The sequence below is a fragment of the Peromyscus californicus genome, unplaced genomic scaffold (genome assembly GCF_007827085.1).
Source record: "Peromyscus californicus insignis strain IS unplaced genomic scaffold, ASM782708v3 Scaffold_9__1_contigs__length_137607984, whole genome shotgun sequence".
NCBI lineage: Eukaryota > Metazoa > Chordata > Mammalia > Rodentia > Cricetidae > Peromyscus > Peromyscus californicus.
In genome coordinates this window covers 123,355,069-123,371,711 of record NW_026294617.1, presented here as the reverse complement: position 1 = coordinate 123,371,711, position 16,643 = coordinate 123,355,069, and the positions used below count along the sequence as shown (strand labels likewise).

Sequence of the window (16,643 nt, the reverse complement as noted above, 5' to 3'; positions counted from 1 at the left end):
TAAAAATAAAATAAGAATAGGCCTTGAAGTATTTCAGACTCCAGAAAATTCGAATTTTGGACATATCAACGCTATATATATTTATGAATAACTCACGTAAGAATATGAAAATGAAGCTGGGTGGTGGTGGTGCACTGGGCAGGCAGAGGCAGGAGTTCGAGGCCAGCCTGGGTCGACAGAGTTCCAGGGCAGCCAGGGCTACACAGAGAAATAAGAATATGAAAGTGGTCCTTAAAATCAATTATAACAGCGTGACACTGTTAAAATATTTTAATAAAAGTTACATTTCTGGAGCCACTTACTTGATTTATTTAGTGTACAAGACACAAAAGGAAGAAAACAGAGATATTTTCCCTACAAAACATTTAAAACTACTTTGTTTACTCATGATATTACCCATTGCATAGTCTCTGGTATTTGTTACACAAAGTTTTAAAACAATGAAAGTCTCATATAAAAATAGTTATTTTTCTTTACACTAGTGGCTTTCAAATTAAATATCTGGATGTTATGTGTACGACATAGAAGAGGTTGTTACATTAAATACTTTAAGATTTAGGAAAACATTAAGAAACCAGTTTCTGCATAGCTGTCACACTTTAAACTTGGTAACTCAACTTTCATTCACACTCTTAAAATGACACATTCTGTAAAGTATAAAAGCTCTTTTTAAACACATTACAATTTAATTTTTAAAGGCTTTCTAAATTTACATTTTTCAATCGCCAGTGTGATTTCTGTAACAACTACCCCATAGATGGACTTAGCCAAAATAAGTTAATTTAAAAAAAAAATGTAACAGGTAGTATCCTGGCAAGAGGACTTCTTTAGAAACAAGGGCAGTTACGAAGTCAACATCTTAAGCGTACCACTACCAATAAATACTTGAAGCATGACAGAAGACAAAAACGCACAGGACAGGGGACGTTTCTGTCAGTCAGGAGTGCAGCCACTTGATCCCTAAGTAGCTGAAGGCTTCAGCCTCGAGTGTGACTTTTCCCAGGGATACTGTGTCTATGGAGCAAAGTGGAAAGGCTATCATTTCTGCTCAAACATTTCTAGTGTGCTTTTACTCAAGTGGTTTTTATGTAACCTATCTTTTAACTTAATCTTTCCCTGAAGAACACATTTTTTTTTTTTTTTTTTTTTTTTGGTTTTTCGAGACAGGGTTTCTCTGTGTAGCTTTGCGCCTTTCCTGGAACTCACTTGGTAGCCCAGGCTGGCCTCGAACTCACAGAGATCCACCTGACTCTGCCTCCCGAGTGCTGGGATTAAAGGCGTGCGCCACCACCGCCCGGCTGAAGAACACATTTTTAAGCTAATAAATTTGGCCTCATGACATACAGTTTTTAAAATACATGGAATTCTACAGTCAACCCCTTCCCTCATTGTAAACTATATATACAATGCACTTATAAATATAAACATATTCTCAGAATCATAAAAATATTTAATTTTCATAAGCTTAAATAATTACTGAATGTTAATACAAAATACATTACTATCTGTATAATTTTACATTTATAAAAAGTTTTCTGATAGCAGCATTCGTATTGCAAATGAAATGTGACCAAATGACACTGCACAAGGACTCTGACTGCAAATCAGCCTGGCCAGCGGCAGTGTCCTCTGCAGGGGACATCTGTCCCCACAACAGAAGAGCAGTTCTCACAATGCACCGAAGACTTGAGGGGTAAGAACATCCCTGATCCTTAGAAACACCTCTAAGTTTCCTCCATGCAACCAGCAAGGTTTATTAAAATGTCCCCCAAAGTCCCAGTTACCTTTATGCCCCCAAACAGTTCTTAACTAAAATAATCCTATTAATGAAGAGTGTTTATAATTGAATCACATGAACTTATTAGGAATTAACTTAAGGTTTAAATATTTTAAAAAAAAGGTCATGAGAGGAATAAGAAAGGAAACGGAGAGGCTTGACCTGAAACTTGATGACATTATCACAAATTAAACGCCCCCTCCCCCATCTCAAACACTCATATTCAGCTTGTTCTTGCTGAGCTCCCGTTCCAGATTGCCAATCAAAGTGTCGATACTTTCTTGCAGATCTCTGAGGTTAGCTTTCTGATTCACCGTGGACTCAATTGTCTCCACTGTTAAGTACGTCTGAAATGTGCACGCTGCAGACATGGGGATTTGCTGCCCAATCATGACTTCTGCTCCATCCACTTTGCTATAATCTCTATTTTCTCCATCTTCTAGGGGAACATCATCATAATCCAAATCTTTGAAACTGCCTTTCATATTTGAAAAATAGTTTTCCCCACAGCTGCTCCAGTCTCCTGCATAGCGATTGCGGAGTGGACTATCTAACCTGGCCGGCCTTGGCCTCAGCACCCCCGAGGAATCCGTACTGTTCAGATTCAATACACACGGTCGCTCTTTCTTTCGCCTCAGATAATTCAGAGATGACTGCTCCAGGCGCAGACTGTCTGTGGGTTCTCTGACAGTTAAACGTTGTACTAGAAATAAATACACGTACTTTAGTAACAGTCACTGGCCTTAGAAAGACAGCACACAATGAAGCCATTTAATTATGAACTACGAACATGCGCTTGAGACATGCGTTCTATCGAAAGAAAGCATCCCATGGTAATTTTTCTACCACCAGATATAATTAAGATTAGGCATACAAGCTAGTAGAACGTCCAGTGGTACTACTTCATGCTAAATAAAAACACTCCCCAATAAAACTCCCGACGCTGATTAACTTTCTGTGCGAGTTAATTGTTATCTAGCTGTAATTCTAAGCCAGTAGCTTCTCTGACATTAAAGACTACAGCAAAAGCAGGCAAGGCAGGGTGCGTAGACGGCACGGAACAAGACGCTCCTTTTCTGCAAACACCTAGCCCAGGCGAAGGCGTCTACAGTGATCCTTCTGGCCCTGACCTCAGCGGGCTTTTTTGCAGTTAGCAGTGTGTCATCATTTACCAAGCAGCCCAAATCTCACTTTGATAAAATGCATGAACACTAGACTTGGCCATTGGTTACCTGAGTGATTATACAGCATTAGCTACTAATAGTCTTCAGGTTTTTTGCCTGGAAATAGCACAGATATTTTATTTTCCAATTCTGGTTAGAGATTTAACAACCTCAAATAACGTTCTTTATATTTAGACCGTTTTCATCTGAGATAAGCTGCATTCTGCCATCTTGCATTGTACATGCAGGAGACGACAGACACACGTGACTTCACACAAAACAAGATTTACATTGCTTACTTAGAACAAAGTATTTGTCTAAGGTTCTTCTGCATATAAAACAGACTGTGTAAAATGCTAGGACATAGTCATTAAAGATTATCCACATTACCTATCTCTTCCTGCGTGTTTATTCTGTTCTGCCTCTCCCTTATAGCTCCCTCACTAAGGTAAGGGGCATAAACCAGTGATAACATTGATTTTGCAATATAGAATGAAGCTTGGTTTGCAAAAGGAAACAACTTAAAAATGATACACATATCCTAGTCTACCGCTTAAAAGAATATTCCCAACATTTTGCAGAGATATTTTACATATTTCAACTTTTATTTTAGCAACTGTACACGGTATGTTTTTAACATTTCTATTGATTTCATTTTTAATGACTTACTTTGCATATGAATGTTGTGCCTGCATGTATGTGTATGCGCAGATAGGCGCCTGGTACCAGCGGAGGACAGACGAGGGCATCTGATCTGATCTCACTGCCTCCTCGCTTTCTTCCTGTACCCCCTGTGCTATTCCTGTTCCCACTCTTCTGCCAAGCAGTCAACAGCACACTGGAAATCTAGAGGAAAATCCACGTCTGTCTCTTCTGCTCAGTCAGGACTCTGCTAAAACCACTTTTACAGTCTCTTTGGAGAATACTCAAGAAACCAACGAAATCACTATTTTACATTAGACTACAAATTCCATTTCTGAAACACCGCTATGGCTGTCTTCTTAAACTACTGATACTGGGATGTTTTCCTATAAATTGGTAAGGAAAATGGCTAACCTTAACCCTGAAAGAGAAGTCTGACTTTCCCCATGCTGACACCAACTGCCTGTTTTCAGCAGAAAGTGAAGAGGCCGCCAATTAAGGGTGTTGAAAATGTAATAAATACTTCAAAGTGTAATAAATACTAAGAAACTGAATTCTTCCTTATATCTTAAACCAGTAGATTATTTTAGTTCACTATATTACTTTCATTTAGAAAACAGCATCTTTATTTAATAGAACCATATTAGGTAACTGTTAATGACGGGAACTAAGAACATGGGGTAGGTAAATATTATCTATGATCTTACAAATTTTACAACCTAGGAAGAAGCAGGAACCCTGCCCCAGATGTATTCATCATGGGGAATGTGGAAGAGCAACATACATCTACATCCCCACTCTGAAGGTAAAGGTGGACTCACAACAGCATCCAGGGTTCTTCTCAGTCAAAAAACCCATTGTTTTTTTAAATGCCCCAAACACAAAACATATAAAAAAGACTGCCCTCTGAAAGTATAAATGTTTCTACCGTTCCAGGACCCCTTGCTCACCCAACTGCAAAGCCGCTGGCAGAGAGAGATGGGCAGGGTAGTGTTCCCTTCAGGGGCTAATACAACAGGACTTTATGAACAGAGATCTCAAAGCAAACTATCTTCTTGCCCCAAATAAGGGGGAAAAGATCAACAGTAACACAAAAAGCAAGGTGCGTAGGAAACAGAAACAGAAGAGGCTGAAGGCAACCCTTTAAGGCCTGAGCGGAGGAAATTCCCCGAAGAACAGTCAAGTTGTGCGCCCTTCCACTGAATGCACGGGACGTTCGGCTCTGGCATTCTCTACCTCATGCCTCCGTTTTCACAGGCCCAGTAACTGCACCTTATTTACATGATGTCCACGTTCCTAAAATCCGTAACAGGCAATTTAAAGGGGAAAACTACTGTTTCCCCTCATTCTCTGCCGGGTTCTGTCTTTTGTCGAGGGTACTTTCAGGGGAAATAACAGGTTATAGAAAAAGGTTATGATTACAACCCGCAACGAAAGTCTTTGGAATAAGATGCTGAACATGAGACACTTGTTTAAGTTATCACTGAAAGACAGTCAAGGGCTGGAGAGATGGGTTAGGGTTACGAGCACTGGCTGCCCCTGCTGTGCACACAGGTTCAGTTATCACTGAGAGACAGTCAAGGGCTGGAGAGACGGGTTAGGGTCAGGAGCACTGGCTGCTCCTGCTGTGTACACAGGTTCAACTCCCAGCACCCACAGGACTGCTAACCACTGTAACTCCAGTTCCAGGGGATCTGACCCTTCTTCTGGCCTCCATAGAAATGCACACACGATGCAGACAGACACGCAAGCAAAACGCACAGACAAAATAAAATAAATTAATTCTAGATAAAATGTAGTCAATAACAAATCTATTTAAATTTTTATATGTGTGTGTGTGTGTGTGTGTGTGTGTGTGTGTAGCACAGAGAAGTGGGGGGCAGGGCTGAGAAGACGGCTCTGTGAGTAAGAGGTTATTGTACAAGGGTGGGAGACCTGAACTGCTGTGGGATGGTCTGTATGTCAAATGTTTTGCTCTGATTGGTCAATAAGTAAAACACTGATTGGCCAGTAGCCAGGCAGGAAGAATAGGCAGTATAGGAGAAGCTGTTCTCTGACCTCAGATGCACGTTCATATCTCCACACATACACACACAAAATAAATCAATAAAATGTAAAAACCAAATTTTAACTTATTACGTATGTTTTTTCTGCATGTATGTAATATGCACTATGTGAATAACTGATGCCCACAGAGGTGAGAAGAGGCATCAGATTTCCTGGTGCTGGAGTCAGAGAAGGCTGTGAGCTAGCATGTGGGTGCTGGGAACTGAACCTGTCCTTCAGGTCCTCCAGAAGAATAACTAGCGCTCTACCCACCGATTATCTCTTCAGTACCATGCAAACCAAAGTTTTAAGACCAAAATAGCAAAGACAACTGCCAGCAGGAGCTGAAGTAATTTAAAAATAACCATCTGTATAGTAATTCTGTCAGAAAGAATGGGCATGGGCTGGAGAGATGACTTGTGGTTAAGAGCACTTGCTGCTCTTCCAGAGGACCCACATCTGGTGCCTCACAATTGCCTGTTTAACTCCTGCTGCAAGGGACCCTTCTTCCGGCCTTCTCAGACTCCCACATACATGAGCACATCACATAAATAAAAATAAAATAAATCTTAAGACTACTAAAAGAAAGAATAGACTTAAAAAGAAAAATGCATTTTGCTTCATAACAAATTAAAGGTGAGAAAATACATTAATAATTGAGTATTACGTGCTAAAAGCTATGCTGCACCTTAAGAATACCCTTGTACTTAATTTTCACACAAAGTCTATAAACTCAGCTTGCTGAAGTCAGAGCCCTGTACGTGGTCCAACCAGCATTCCAGCCCAGGTCTAACTACACCCAAAATATGTACAATGGCTCAAATGTCTACTACATTATGAGCACATGCAAAATATAAACAGCAAACGCTACAGAGCAGGTGTCAACTCTTCAGTATCAAAAACGCAAAAATCTGGATTTTCCTCCCCCCCACCCCATTACATCCAGGCATTTTAATCATCAGCTAACCCGATATCCCATGGCTGCTAAAGAAATGTCCAGAGACTCCTTTACCTGGCCAGAGCTGGAGCAGGTAATGAAGAACTTCGATGTGTTTCTTAAAATCCAAAGCACTTGCGAGTTCTTCAGAATCGGTGAAGACTCTGTTGTTGTGGGTCGAAGTCTCTTGCCTCTGGTTAAGCAACACTGGTCCAAAGCACACAGCCAAATTCTGGCAAGTCATCTTATTCACTTCATGGTACGAAGCTACCAATTTCAGATGATCCAACAACATCTTTAGGGTCGCCTAAATATGTCCAAACATAATTTAATCCACTGTGAATGGCTAGATGTCCACATAAAATATTAGTAATATATTCTAAATTCCATGGCCCCCTTAGGAACTCTCCCCTTCACCCTCTGAAGTGACAACAGCCGCTGCTCGTTTAAACACAGATGATGCCCTCTGTAGGCACAAGCATGCATGCAGCGCACATACATACATGGAGGCCCTTGCACAGACACATAAGTCTTTTTTATATATAATGTTCCTTCGTTTTCATTTGCTAGAAAGTTCCTTCACTTTCATTCTTTTTGTTTTTGTAGCTCTGGCTTTCCTGGAACTCACTTGTTCTCCAGGCTGTCCTCACAGAGATCCAACTGCCTTCGTCTCTCAAGTGCTGGGATTCAAGGTATGCGCTACCACTGCCTGGCTAATAAAATAAATCTTTTTTTTAAATGATGGGAACAAAAATATATCTAAAAGTGAAGCTTCTGGATAAAATAAATCTTTAAAGCAGGACTTAGAAGGCACATTCATGCCTGGGCTAAAGTCATGCACAGAAAACATAAAACTGATTTCTAGATCTATTGAAGAAGTTTAGGCAGGGCCTAAACCCAAGTGCCACAAATGTCAGAGACCTGAAAGACCATGTGTAGTGATGGAGCGTGAACAGTGACCTCGTGTGCTAGCTTTCAGGGAAAATGTCTCCCAAGTACACTTACCTTCTCAACGTCCGGCAAGCAATTCAGTAGGCCAACGGCGAACTTGGAGTCACTGGACTCATTCTCACAACCATTTGATGACATTTTCAAGGGACTTTTCACCATTGCATCTAACACAGCCTCATACAGCTGCTTTGTTATCAGTGGAGAAGGAAGCTCTCTTAGATAGTCTTTGAGAACACCTGTAAAAGTAGACCAGAGACAGCAGTGACGGTCTCCAAAGTGAAGTATGCACAGCAAATGCTTTAAAAATGCAAACAATATGGCAGTCAACTTCGGACTTTCTGAAAACAAGACAAACAACAACATAAAAAGTGTTGTCACCACACACTGACAATTTTTATTCGTGTAAGTTTCCTTAGTAACTAACTTTGGAACATGCTAAAATACAGACATAATTCCCATAGCTTTGTTATGTCCTTGATGTGTAAGCCCTACTGACTCTGCTCCTACGAGAGGATCCTGCATGTGCAAGAAGAAAGCAACACATTAATGTTAGTTGTTAACCACTCAACTATCCAAATTTTGAACTTCTAAACCTTTAATGGATATTGGAAGGGTACCAAATGCCCAAAGCCTTTGTAAATCAGCAAGGAACATCAACATATCTCCTCTCTAAAGCTGCTGCACATGTATCTTAAACAGAGAGATCGCTAGTCTCCAATGCTACGCTGTCACACAAAAGGAAGAAGATCCTTCCTAATACCAAATTAAAGCAAGAGTCAAGGACAGAAGTCATCAAACTTGTCACTGTGAAAGTTAAGAGAAACCTGAAGAGTTACCTATAGGAAATTTAGTTTCAGAAGCATTTGTAATTCAGCAGCAAGGGAAGGAAGAACATGCTTCTTTGTCAGGCTAGGGCTTTCCCATCCAAGTGAGTCTTCGAGATGTTGCTTGAAGTAGGGGGCACAAGAAGAAACAACAACAGTTCAGCAGGTAGGGAGAGTGTCTGTGGGACATGGACTTTTGCTCCATACAAAACTTAGGAGCCGGGAGGTGGTGGCGCACGCCTTTAATCCCAGCACTCGGGAGGCAGAGCCAGGTGGATCCCTGTGAGTTTGAGGCCAGCCTGGGCTACCAAGTGAGTCCCAGGAAAGGCGCAAAGCTACACAGAGAAACCCTGTCTCAAAAAAAAAAAAAAAAAAAAAAAAAAACTTAGGAGGCTCAGGAAGACATGGCCAAAGAGCTGGACCCGAGGATGTGCCACTTAAAGGTGACTGTGACTCACGAGCTGTAGGGAGCTGAAGTGCAAGCTCATCTTTTGTCACACAGCAAATTCCAGGACAGCCTGATGACCAAGTCCCCGTCTCCTACCCTGGCCTGACCCCCAAAAGTGTGTGTGCATATTCATGTGACTGAGAGTATTGGGAAGCGAAACAACAGTGTCAAGAACGGACTAGGAAATAACTCCAAAGGGAAGAGCTCTCTCAAACACAGCTAAGGAAGAGTAACAAAGATCCCACGTGGTTAGAAAAGGTTTCAGGGATGTAGAGAGGCATATATGTTGCCAAGGAAGACAAGGAAAAGCTGCTTCAAGACAGACCCTGAGGTATCACACGACACACAACAGTAACTAGGTTAGGTAAGAATGGCCATGAACGCCATGGGGAGCAGTCCGTTCCAGCACCAATGCATCATGATCTCCTGCCTGGGCCCAGGCCCCTGTATTTATAAACAAATTCCTCTAGGGAGTCTACCGCAAAGGGTTTTTGTAGCGAGGTCTAGGAGACAATGACCTAGAGGCAATTAGAGATAAGGACCCAAAAAAGAAGAGTCGTGAGAAAAGGAAATCAGCTGCCTTGGCAAGCACTTACAGGGAGTAAAGGACAGAGCCAGACAGCTGGTTAGATGAATGGGCAAGACAGCAGAAAGGTCTCCCAGGCCCAGGAGAGAGGGACTGTCGTCATCTGGGGAAGTCCCCAGAGAAGAAAGCAGAGACTCCTGAGAAAACAGGAAGGGACGGAATCAGTTCACGCTGTCAGGAATTCGTTTGTATCTGACACCCCGGGAAGTGGAAGGATGAACAGAAGCACTAACACTGCTCCCACCGAGGGCCTCCAGCTCTGAGGGCCTCCAGCTCTGTGGCAGTGGTGGTAAGGACCATGGTGACGTGAGGAGAGGAGGATACCCGCACCCTGGAGAAGAAGGGGTGGGGGCACCGAGGAGACGGGGAGAAAGAAGAGTAGTGGGGGGAGAGAAAGGAAAGAGAAAAAAGGAACCCAACACATGAGCACCAGAAAGAATTAAATGCTTGTGGGAAACCAAACAGGTACAAAATTTTACTCAGAAAACTAACAATTTCTCTTGAAAAAAATTATAGATCTTTAAAAAAATATATAACTATAGTCTGTGTCCACACACCTGAAGACAACATCCCCCTACATCGATTACAGAATCAATGCAGATCCTAACAAAATCCCAGCTGGGAACAAGGAGCATAACTCAAAGGCAGAGTGTTTGCCTAGCATGTACAAGCCTTGGATTTGATCATCATTATCACCAAATAAATAAAACAAAATCCAGCTAGCTTTGTCACAGAAACTTTAAACTGATCCTAAAAATTATATATAAGAAATTCAAATAAATGTCCTGGAAAGGAAACTGTGAGTACTAAAACCTGCTAATTTCAAATCTTGCTGAGTTTCAGTCATCAGCGTGACAGGAAGGCATCAGGATGCACAGCCCAGCAGAGCAGTGAGGAGAGAGAGCACCATGGGGGCTGGAGAGGCGGCCCAGTGGTTACAAAGCACTTGCTGCTCTCCCAGCACCCACGTGGTAACTCACAGCAGCTCTACCTCCAGTTCCAGGGACTCTAACTCCCTCCTCTGACCTCAGCAGGAACCACACATGCCGTACACACACACACAGTACACACATGCACACAGTGCACGTACACACACAGTGCACGTACACACACGCAAGCCAACCACTGACACACAAGACAAAATAAACAGGAAAAGAAGAAAACGATCAAATGCAACAGGGAAAAAAACTGACAGAAGCCAGAACAAGCAGATGTCCACTTGCTAAAGACTAAAACACTCCTTACAAAACACACAAAACTCAAAAGTGAGTAACAGATCTAAACGAGAAGTAAAAATCATGAAACTCAGAAGAAAATGATGAAAATTTTCATGATCTTGGGGTAACAAAGCTTCAGATACAACAGCCAAAATTTTAAGTGGAAAAAAAAAAGTTGGAATCATCAAAACTAACTTAGACATTTTTGGTTTCAAAGGACACCATCAAAAGAATGAAACGACAATCCACACAACGGAGGGAAGTACAAAATACTAGTATATCATTGATTAGATTAGGGATCTGAACCAGAACATACAACGAAAACTTCGGTTTTATGATATAAGCAAACATGTAAAAGGAACAAAAGTTCTGAGTCAAGATTTCTCTGGGGTAAACAGTCAAAAGGGCCAATAAATCAATGACACATCAGTATTTAGAAATAACTGGAATAAAACGTCCAAAAAACCATCATAAAGACAGTAAACTGCTAAGAGAAGTTAAACACAACACTGACGGAGAATGGATGGTTTAAGATAGATCATGTGATTTAACATTAAGATATCAATTCTTCTCAAATTGATATTGTAATCATAATCAAAAGCCCAATAAGCTTTCCCATCCTCCCCCCTCCCCCCTCATCCTGTCCTCTCCCCCATCTCCTCATCCTGCTTCTACCCCACTCCCCCTACCCCCAACCCCCTCATCCTACCCCCACCCCACTCCCTAACCCCCTCATCCTGACCCCACCCCCTCATCCTGACCCCACCCCCCATCCTGACCACACCCCCATCCTGACCCCACCCCTCCATCCTGACCACACACCCCCATCCTGACCACACTCCCCATCCTGACCCCACCTCCCATCCTGACCGCACCCCCCATCCTGACCACACCCCCTCATCCTGACCACACCCCCACAGCAGAGGCCGTGCTAAGGACAGGAATTGAACCTAAGTTTTCATGTGCTAGACACAGCCTGAGCCCTCAGGAGGCCATCATTTACCCACAAAGTGATTCCTGTAAATTATATAGAACACAAAGTACCTATGCCAGCAAAAAGGAAAACAGTAAAGTTGGAAACTAGAGTTCCTCTATCAGTTTCCACCACTGCGACAAAGTATCTGAGACAAGTAACTTTCTGCTGTTGTGTCTGTTCTGTTGTTCCATTAGTCTCTCTACACGGCCCTGTCTGGCCTGGAACTCACTATGTAGACCAGACTGGCCTTGAACTCACAGAGATCCACCTGCACGCCTGACCCAAGACACGCACTGTTTTAAAGAAGAACTTAGAGGTTTCAGTTCATGGCTGGCTCCCCGCTAGGCCTGTGGTAAAGCAGGAACAGAATAGAGGGACATGGAGGAGGAGAGCTGCTACCCTACAGCTGTCGGGACATTGAGGGCACGAGACAGACTAGGGACAAGGAGCAACCTTGCAGGTCACACACCGGGGACACAGTTCCTTCAACCAGGCCACGCTTTCCATTTTCCCACCATCTCCCAGGAATGGCATCAAATTGTAAGTCCACCATTGACTGAACCCTCATGACTCAATCACGGCCCCCAAGCTCCATCTCTGAACACTTTGTCTCAAGGGACACTTCCAATCCAAACCATAACAGTACCTAAAAATTCAAGTCTCACTGCACAACTTAAACAATTCAGACAGTGTGACTTAGGCATCACTAGACAGACACAGGCTGATTACAACTCGGACATGAATGTTCACAGCAGCTTTATCTGTAACAACAACGCCAAACTGGAAACAAGGTAAGTGTTGGTCAAGAGATGAAGGGATGTACCAATGGTATCATCCACTATATCCAGAGAGTGGAACACTGTCTGGCATAGACACTTGGAATAACACAGGAATTTCAAAATAATTTTGCCAGTAAAGAAAGCCATGTACTTCTGTTTGATAATAAAAAGGGAAAGTCAGCCGGGCGGTGGTGACGCACGCCTTTAATCCCAGCACTCGGGAGGCAGAGCCAGGCGGATCTCTGTGAGTTCGAGGCCAGCCTGGGCTACCAAGCGAGTTCCAGGAAAGGCGCAAAGCTACACAGAGAAACCCTGTCTCAAAAAACCAAAAAAAAAAAAAAAAAAAAAAAAAAAAAAAAAAAAAAAAAAAAAAAAAAGGGAAAGTCCCTCCTGTATGGTTCTATTCTATAACTTCTAGAAAATGAAGTCAATTTACACCAACAGAAAGATCTACAGCTGCCTGAGGATGGGGGCAATGGGCGATGGTGCCACAGGAGAGACACGAAGGACAGGACAGAAGGTGACACTCGTGATACTCACCGTGGCTACGGTTTCATGGTGCACACACATGTGAAGACACCCAGTTGCATACTTTAAATACACTCGTTTTATTTTATTTTACGGCAATTATGCCTCAATAAAGCTGTTATGGAAGACTAACCACTGGCGTTGCAGGGCGAGAGCTTTGCCAGATGGGAGAAACCAACAGGGGCCGTGGGAGGACACTCGGGACATGTGGTGGCAGTATCTGAAATAATGACCACAGAAGGGAACACTCTAACAGTGGGGACCTAGGAGAAAGCACAAGCACACGTAAACGAAAGGAGACTGACTGAGTGGAAAAGCGACTGGAAAAGGCGTGAGCAAGCCTGAAGGTCGGCAAAGAGAGCTGGAATGGAATCCGTTCAAACGCTGGGGACAGATGGATTCTGGATGACAAGAACCAGGTCAGATCTTAGGAGTGAGTCACGGAGGTCAAGGTCACCGGCACAAGGACGGGCACACGCCGAATCCTGCCAAGCACTCGGGAGGCTGAGGCGGGACTGTGCATTTGAGACCGGTCTGAGCTATTTAGTGAGACGCCGTCTCCATAAACGAGCCACTTGGGATAACAAAGAGCGAAGAATCTAGTGTTCTGAACTTGTTTGCACATTATAAAGTCATTTAAAATGAGGGAAAACATAATCAAAGATTTAACCAGATAGACTTCACACATTCAATTCTGTACCTGTACCTAAAACAAAACGCTTTGTCTGGAGCATTCCATTCTGTTCCAGACAAAACAACCACTAAAAACATTAACTCTGAACACACAGCGGCATTCACCTCATTCATTTCTTGTGTTTAGACTCACTTAGCTATTATTTTCCAAAATTTCAGCAGAAATGTGAGTTCATGTAGAGTAAACACATGAGGCAGCTTCATCACTGGCCAATTCCCAAGCCCACAGCACTCTCTCTTTGGAGGTACAGCGGCCCTGTGTGTAATTTATCCCAATTCCAGTGCTATTTCTCAGACAAATCATTTCATTGTTTTTTGTACTTTTAATCAAGAAAGAAAATAGCTCCAAATTCTTTTGAAAAACAGCTTAGCTGAAATGGAACAGTGCAAATAACAGAGGCCATAACCATGTAGTTTGTGGCTTTAGACTCTCCTATTTAGAAAAGAATGCTACAAACCAGACCTTCACTAACCTATGTTCATGTCTACAAACATTGCAAGTATCCAAACCCAAGGATCCCTTCTTAAACAAAACAGCCCACTCAAATCACACCTTTCATCTCTAAACACTCAACATCACTCTGATTTCTAAGCTAAGCCTTCACTGAGACAAAAGTATAAACTTTTGTTTATACTTTCCTGGAAATAGCTATCTATAAAATTTTCCTTTCATGAATTCTTAAAGTGAATCCTTTGCTAATTTTACAAATTATATATTATCTCATTTTTTTTTTAAAGTAATAAGCCTCTCTTTACCAAAAACTTAGTTTCTGGTTTGTTAAAAATTCACACGAGCCAGGTATGGTGGTGCATAGGAGGGAAAGGCGGGCGATCTCTGTGAGTTTGAGGCCAGCATGATCTACATAGGAAGCTCCAGGCCAGGCAGAACTGCACAGTGAGACCCTGTCTCGAAAAATAAAATGAGGGGCTGGAGAGATGATGGCTCAGGTTAGGGGCACTAACCGTTCTTCTAGAGGACCCGGATTCCATCCCCAGCACTCACGGCCGCTCAAAACTCCTGAAACTCCAGCTCCAGTGGATCCAATACCCTTACACAGGTATACATGCAGGCAAAACATCAATGCACATAGGTAACAAATACATCACTTTTTTAAAGTTCAAAAGAAATAAATGAAATATTCACATGAAAGGAACAATACGTTGGTTTGCTTCTCTTGGTAGTGAACTGCTTGAGATCAAAGTTACATCATTCAAGATGATGGGACACACTCTACAGAAATAAGCCACTCAGCACCCTCCAGAACCTCAACTATTCCTAAAGCTGCGATATCCTAAAAGTAAACTTCAAGGTACAATATCAGTACGGAGTAAGTGAATTTCCTTAAATTCTTACCTAAAATTAAATGTGTATAAAATAAGAAAACAAATTAGGAGAGGTAAACATTCACATGTCAAGAAGGAGAAAATGTTAAGACAACAGAGCACACACAACTACCAAGACACACTGAAGACAGAGGGACCACGGAGGCATCTACGGACGAAAGGGTGAGGTCGGGTTTGCTGCTCAATAATCTTGGGTTGGAGAGGATCAAGTAAAGGGGGCAGAGGACAAGTCAGGTCAGGAGCTGTGAACTAGGAAAAGCGGGTGAAGGGAACAGATGGGCCTCCCAATCCTCTGCTTCTGCACTGGCCCCGAACTTAAGCAATGAAGTAAAGCCACGGGAAACTGTGGGTGACAAGTCAGACCCAGATCAGCGGTCCGGTTGGGAGCAATCTCAGACTCCAAACCTTTCCCGCTCTCCTCTGGACGCCCTCCACACCACTGTGCTGCCTCTCACCATCCGTAACCTCTGCTGGCCCTGCCTTCCCAAACTTTCTGTCTCCTCCGAACTTTCCAAGGTTCTTCCTTCTTTGCCTGCCAGCAAAGTTTAGAGACTGCTCACATCCCATCTTTTCAAACTTTTATGGACAATCCAAGGACTGAATTTTCTGTGCCAGTTCTCTCGAGCTCCCATTTTCCAATCCTCACAACTGCTAGTACTGTTTCCAACGCTATACACTGGGCTGTAGTCACTCCTGGGACACATAACCCCAACACATGGAAGGCTGAGGCAGGAGGATTGCAAAGTTGAGGCCAGCTTGAGTTACCTAATGAGACCTTGTCTCAGGGAGGGGAAAGGAACACCTCAATTCCCACTGTGGTTTTCCTCAGCAGCAGATGAGAACTTTCAACTCCACCTGATCTCTCCATTCACATCTCCCACTTCAAAAACTCAGTGCATAATCTTTCGTAACATTTCTGCAGCTAAAACATTATTGCTGTTCCAACAGTACATGACCAACCAGGTTTCAGAATCACTTCTCTTGCTTGGCTTGGGATGCCTGTTTGCCACCCCCGCAACACACACACACACCAACACCCCCACTCACCCCCCGCCACCCCGTCTCATTACTGTGATATTGGGAGATCATCATGGTTCCCTGACTTCCTTCCTCTCTTCAATCCCCCATATACAGTTGCCAGATTAACATCCCTCAAAACAGCCTTCAATGACTCCACTCCCCTACTCCAAAATCCTTAATGGATCCCTTCTGCCTATTAAATAATCTAAATTCTCTAATCAGATAAGCCATTTCCTTCCCACCAATCACCTAAATGCCAGTCAAACTGAACTTCCTGAGGCATTTTAGTTCTCTCCATGAAGACACGGGTCTGCTGCAGTGAATTTAATCCGGGTCTCACTTCCCCCATCGTGGGCTGTTGAAGAATGGAGCCATAGCTTCACACCTCCCCTCAGAAAGCAACACTCAGCAGTCCATGGAGGAAGGAAAGTAAGACCGCACACAGAACAAACCCAAGTCAGACGCAGGAGATAAAAGCGCATTCCCACTTCTTTCCCGCAGGTGCAGTCTCTCCAGAACGAACACAAAATAGAGTCTATGTTTACCTGTTATCACATTGATATCTGGGTACTGGGTTTCACACAGACCAACAGCTTTGCTATCCTTCTCAAAAGCCTCCCGAAGCTCTTTCTTGACAGCTGCTGAACCACACAATCGGTACAGGCCTACAACCTAGAAACAAAACGCCATGTTACAGACACGATAATGAAGG

At 43.0% G+C, this 16,643-nt stretch overlaps 1 protein-coding gene across 4 annotated transcripts in view; it reads right to left on the bottom strand.

Moving 5' to 3' along the window:
• Positions 1 to 255: 255 nt before the first annotated feature.
• Positions 256 to 16,643, bottom strand: part of Syde2 (synapse defective Rho GTPase homolog 2) — a 34,879-nt gene continuing 18,491 nt past the window's right edge. For 2 of the 4 annotated variants that reach the window (XM_052731287.1, XM_052731288.1), the window contains exons 4-7: positions 16,477 to 16,603; positions 7,571 to 7,752; positions 6,641 to 6,872; positions 256 to 2,480 (exon numbers count right to left, since the gene is read on the bottom strand). In XM_052731287.1, the coding sequence (XP_052587247.1) occupies positions 1,987 to 2,480; positions 6,641 to 6,872; positions 7,571 to 7,752; positions 16,477 to 16,603 (1,035 nt within the window). In that variant the 3' untranslated portion in view covers positions 256 to 1,986. Of the gene's footprint in view, positions 3,058 to 6,640; positions 6,873 to 7,570; positions 7,753 to 16,476; positions 16,604 to 16,643 lie in introns of all 4 variants that reach the window. The other 2 variants (XM_052731291.1, XM_052731289.1) reach the window with 2 other exon arrangements.